Source organism: Lonchura striata, chromosome 7 (genome assembly GCF_046129695.1).
Source record: "Lonchura striata isolate bLonStr1 chromosome 7, bLonStr1.mat, whole genome shotgun sequence".
Lineage (NCBI taxonomy): Eukaryota > Metazoa > Chordata > Aves > Passeriformes > Estrildidae > Lonchura > Lonchura striata.
The window spans coordinates 28,997,290-29,003,289 of NC_134609.1; the positions used below are offsets into that span (position 1 = coordinate 28,997,290).

General features: G+C 45.5%; 1 protein-coding gene across 1 annotated transcript in view; it reads right to left on the minus strand.

Moving 5' to 3' along the window:
• CPXM2 (carboxypeptidase X, M14 family member 2) overlaps nucleotides 1-5,727 on the minus strand; it is a 71,465-nt gene extending 65,738 nt beyond the window's left edge. The window contains exon 1 of the mRNA XM_031505292.2: nucleotides 5,254-5,727. Coding sequence (XP_031361152.1) covers nucleotides 5,254-5,566 — 313 coding nt within the window. The 5' untranslated portion in view covers nucleotides 5,567-5,727. The remainder of the gene's footprint in view (nucleotides 1-5,253) is intronic.
• Between the last annotated feature and the right edge of the window lie 273 nt (nucleotides 5,728-6,000).

Below are 6,000 nucleotides of genomic sequence, written 5' to 3' on the forward strand. Positions count from 1 at the left end.
TTGGGCTGCCCAGAGAAGGAAGGTTTAGGAGAGGGGACATCTGAGGACTGGGGAATGCCGGAGCTCGCCCTGGGTCAGGGGTGGCTCCATGTGGTGGAAAAGTCTCTCCTCCAACCCGAGGTCCCGAAGAAAGGCTCAGCAATCTTCTGTTGTTCAGTCTCAAGGTAATTTATTGTGAGTTATCTAAAAGATTTTCTCCTGGGGCTGCTGTGGTTTGCTCACAGCTCAGGCAGAGGCACACACACACCCTGACATCCTCTCTGACCCCGACTGCTTCTTCTCTCCCCGCCCAGGGCTGCTGCTCTCTTTTATATGATATATTATGTATTACATGGTTACAGTTTTTCCCCAATGCCTATTACCTATATTAAATGGTGATTTTCTATCTTTTATATGGTACATTACGTGTGACATGGTTACAGTTTTTCCCCAATGCCTATTACCTATATTAAATGGTGATTTTCTATCTTTTATATGGTACATTACGTGTTACATGGTTACAGTTTTTCCCCAATGCCTATTACCTATATTAAATGGTGATTTTCTACTCTAAACCAATCTGTGAGTGCCAACAACACCAAGAACATGGAGGTGAGGAAGAAGAAAGAGGGAGGAGAGGACAGGCCCAAATCCCAAATCCATCTCAAAACCTCTGACCCCCATGTACAATACCAAAACCCCCCTGTACAGGACTTAAAACCTCCCTGTACAAGACTCAAAATTTCTTCCTTTTACTTTGTCACTACTTCTGCTATAATATCTAAACTTTTGTGACTTCTTGTTCTTCCTGCAAGGTTGGTAAATCATTCTATGGTTCAAATCCAAAATCACAGCTGTTTCCAGCTGCCTGCCAGGGTCTCAAATGCTTCTGACCGGGGCCTGGAACCTCCAAAAAATGTCTGAGGGACATTTTGAGTTCTGACAGGAGAAGAGCAGCACTGGTGGTTTCCCAGCACATGAGAAATTCCGTGCTGCTGTATCTTGGTGACCAGGTCTCGGTGCTTTCAGCTGTCAGCTCAATGCCTTATGTGTCACTCTGCCATTTCTTCTTTCTAGTGAACAAAATCACCACCCAAATGCCAGTACCATCCCAAACCTGTCATGTTTTTAACTTCACCTACTCCCCAGATCTTCGCCCCCATTTCACACCAAAATATCTCCAGCTTTTCCTGAATAACATCCCAGTTATTCAGCTTTCCCTCCTCATTCACTCACTGATCTCTCTCCAAGCTTTCATTATCTTGATAAACATCTCAATTACTATTGGTCTATTTTTATAAATTCAGATTCTCTCTGCTGGATTATTTCCATGTTTTCCTTCCCTTACTGATTCCTCCTTACACACATGTCCCAGGAAAGACCTGGCCTATCCTATGCACTACAGGAATTAAAAATAAATAACAAACCAAACCCCTTAAGAATTGCATTATTGATCAGGTGGCAAAATTGCAGAAAAATAAACACATATGGGGCAAGTAAACGCTGACGCATCTGAGGAGCTTCATCAAGCCTGGGGAAAGCACCAAATGAGATCAGCCAAAGGAAATCCTGATTTCAGCTAAACACAGACAAATGTTGGGTTGTGCAGAGATCAAACACCGGGAGATCAGTGAAATACAGAACAAATGTGCTCTAAGCTCCACTCTGAGCACTGCCACACAAATAAACATCAGTCTTTTATTTTCTAAATACATTCAGAATTGAAGTATGGCTCTACAAGAACTACAAGTTTCGTAGATCAAATCAAAATAATTACAAACTTCACTGTGGCAGGTTTGGGCTACACTGAGGAGGTTATTGGGCACTCAGCCCTATAAATCTCTTGATTATGAATTTTTGCCTGTAGTCAGACCCCCAGACTCTGAAGGGATCTGCCCCACAGATGCTAGCTGAGGTACCATAGATCAAACTATTAAAAGCCTCATAAAAGAAAAACATTGATGTTAATAAGACCCTTTCCACTGATTTGAATGGGCTTTGGACAGAGGCCTATACAAACAAGGACGGAATTAGGAAATGGAAATCTCTTTTTATACACAAAACCTGTGAATTCAACTGTTTGCCTTCCAAGGATGGCCTAGGACCACTTAATTTATGGGGAATTTAAAGGGCAAAGAGGCAGATTGATACTTTCAACTTTTACCTGAATTGACTATTTGCAAATATTGTTTCTAATATTTTGAACAAAAAATTGCAAACCCACAGGCATCAGTTGAGCTTTTTTCTGCATTAATATTTCACAGACTGCAAATATCTATATTCTGGCCACATTGAGTAATTAGCTGAAATAAATGAAGTGTGTGTCATCTGTTTAGTGCCATGTCCTTGAGACTGCTCTGTTTGACTTCCACTTTGATTCAAAGCTGGAGTTGATCAGGACCAGCTGCTCAGCCAAAGGGCACATCACGCATTCCCATTCCTCCTTCCCCATCCCAGCTCCCAGCCAGGCTATTGTTTGTTACAATTAATTAATCCCACATGTCCTGGCTGCCAGTGAGCCTCACAAACTCCAAATTTCAGTATTTACTGCATGTCCAATAAATTAATTCCACCTCTGGAGAGATGAATAAACACAGTCGTGTACCTATAAGCACAAGACACATTCTTACCCAGCCAGATTTATGGTTATTATTATTATTGATATCTGTTTGACAGCTGCTATTATTATTTCTAGCTGGCCTCCTAACATCCAGATGTGAGTAAATATAGGTATGTATTAGTATTTCAACATCTCTGTGAGAATTATATTGTCAGATCTTCATTCCAAACTGATCCCTGGTGACATGGGGACATGGCATTAAGCATCAGAGTTACTGCCCCGGCAGGACCTTGCCCTTGCCTGCCTCTGGGTGAGGAGAAAAGAGAAATTTTAAATATTATAGCCAGGATTTTTAACACTGCAGCTCAAACTGCCTGACACTTCCTGCTGGAGCTCTCCTGTTTTCACTCCCATCTGTAACAAGTGGTGCCCCTTCTCCTCACTGGGTATCCACCTCAGGGATTATGATGCCTCTTGCAGTTAAAATTGTTCATTTTCATCAATTGTTCATCAGCTGCTCCCAGGGAAATCCACTGAATTTTCCCTGATAAACAAGTCCAGTTTTCTGAGTTGATGTCCATCACCCATGTCCTGGATCAAGGAGTATTTTGGTGGAGGAGATCAGTTGCTTGTTGTACCTCTGGCTGTCTTTTTAAAAGCTCACAGGCTTTGAAACCTCTTATTGCACATGGCTGGTGAAAGCTTGGAAGCTCAGTTGTCTCCAAACAGCCCAGAAGTGCTGTGGAAGGAGGGATTGAGCCATTTCCAGCTGCTTTTGGTGCTGCCCCACGAGCCTCTCCCCCTGTGCTCAGTGCAGCAGGTGGGAACGAGGATGATGCCAGTCTGTAAAGATAAATAAACTTTGCCCTCATGGATTGGATTTTCTTCTCATCACTGTCATGTTTGGAGCAAGTGTGAATCCCCAAGTGCTGGGAAAATTGAGAAAAAGCCAACAGGGAAGGTGAAAGCAGAGGTGAACCACAGAACATCCCACCACAGGATGGACATCTCGATTGTCTCCACCACAATGAGGAATCAAAAACCTAATTACAGAGCTTTAATATCCAAGTGTTTCCCATGGTCATGAATTTGTGGAATGGCTTGGGTTGGAAAGGATCTTAAAGTCCATTCCACTATCCCAGGGTGGTCCAAGCCCCATCCAACATCCCTTGGACACTTCCAGGGATCCAGGGGCAGCCACAGCTTCTCTGGGCACCCTGTGCCAGGGCCTGCCCACCCTCCCAGGGGACAATTCCTTCCCAAAATCCCATCCAACCGTGCCCTCTGGCAGTGCCAGTGCTTCGTCTTTGTCCTGTCGTAATCCACCTGATTCAGTCTGTGGAGGTGGTGGGAAGCAGAGCCTTTTTCTTTAATTTACAAAACAAACAAACAACATATTGGAACAAAAACATTCTCAGAAGATCTCATGCAGACTGCAATGGCCATGGTGAGATAATGAACCTTGAGATGGGCCAGGCAGTGTCATCCCCCTGGGAAGCTGCTGGAGCCCGAGGGGACAGGGACACAGATGTTTTGTGTTTCTGCTCCCCAGACAAGGTGCATCTGCCACCACCCTTGATTCTGCCTGGAGTTACCCTGGCAAGCCACTCTGCCTGCCCCAAAAGTGCTTTTAGAAATGTTAGGTGTTAGAAATTACATTTTTCTTACCACTATTTATTAGTATAAAAGCCCATATTTTTGCTGCACAAATGCAAATTAATTTCTATTAGTGTTAACAATAAATCTCAATTTTTTGTTTTTGCTATCTGCTGGATGTCACTTGACAAAGTTAAAGCCACTCCACAGCCCCTGATCCCTTGTTTTGCTGGAGCGATGGTTCTAAATTACCAGATTTTGTGCCCCAGTCTTTAACCTGATGTTTCCTCCTGAAGTAAAGGGAAGTTCAGCTGTAGGAGAGTGAGATTTGACCCCAAATTGTACAACTCTAAACTTCAGGGACCAAACTCACTCCTAAGTAAAGTCAGGGAACACAGAAAGGGATTACTCTTTTGGGGTGGTGCAATTAGGTGTTAATGGGAACAAGTGGGTGGTAAAAGCTGGTCAAGTTTCTGCAAACTTTAGAAAATGGAATTAAGGGTGGCTGTTTTATTATAAGGCCTTTTTGTTGCTGTTTAAGTTCTTTACTTAACTGGTCCATAATTAAATTGAGCTTGTTAGGGCTTAGTCTTTTCCATGAAAATCTCTGTTTACATATCTTCCTCTGGAGGGCTTAAAAGTGAAATCTCAGAGAAATTCACAGGTTTAGAAGTGAAATTAATTCACAAGCCTGCCTTGGATTAAAGTGACAAGGGATAAGGTGAGATGTCACTATCAATAATCACCTTTTACTACGAAATCTGTCTCTGTTCTTCTGCTTATAGAACAGCAGCTTTCACAGCAAGCCAGTTGCCAAGTGTAATTAAGAATAATTAAGAAGGAAAAGTCCACAGACTAGCCAGGGTACAGCAGAATTACTACATTCCGACTCTTTAACTCTTTCCCTTTCAAGTAAAGAGACTTTCAAAGTATGTAAAAGTTCTGCAGGTCTGTTCTGTGGGATATTAAAATTTAATGTGTTCTCATCATCACCACAACTGCGTTTATTGCTATTATTACCAAGACTGCCATTAACCGGATATTCATTAATGCTAAAAGTCGCAGTCAGCGTGAGATTCAGCAGCCTCCAAACTCTGGAGGAGAAGGTGCAAAGTTACCTGGTGGCGTTTCAAGAACGGGTTTTCCTTTTTTGTTGTTTTTCTTCTGTTTTAACTCCTTCCTGCTCGGTTTGAACCCTGGGCGCTCCTCTGTCTCAGCAGCACGGATAGGTCCTTCCTCTCCGGGCTGCTCCGTGAAAGGAAAGAACTCTTCCCCAGGATATGGAAAGGAGTAATAATGATCCCTGTTGGTGATTTCCTGCAGGTAATAATCCTGCTCGTCCACGGGCACGGCCCGGGACACGTCCCCCAGCAGCGCCAGCCCGAAGGCGCAGAGAGCGAGGCAGGGCCCGGGACGGCCACGGGCGAGCATCGCTGGGCTCCGGGGACTTCGTGTGCGCGGAGGGCGGAGAGAGTTTGGGCAGCCGGAGCAGCGCTCGGGAGCGGCGGGGGATGGAGCCGAGCCGGGACCGGGCTGCGGGGAGCGGGCGGGGCGGCACCGCCGGCAGGCGGACACCGGACAGACGGACACGCGGACAGGCGGACAGACACACAGACACACGGACAGACGGGCACTCGGACAGACGGGCACTCGGACAGACGGGCAGACGGGCAGACGAGCACTCGGACACACGGACAGACGGGCAGACGGACAGACGGGCAGACGGGCAGACGAGCACTCGGACACACGGACAGACGGGCAGACGGACAGACACACGGACACACAGACACACGGACAGACGGGCACTCGGACACTCGGACAGACGGACAGACGGGCACTCGGACACACGGACAGACGGGCACTCG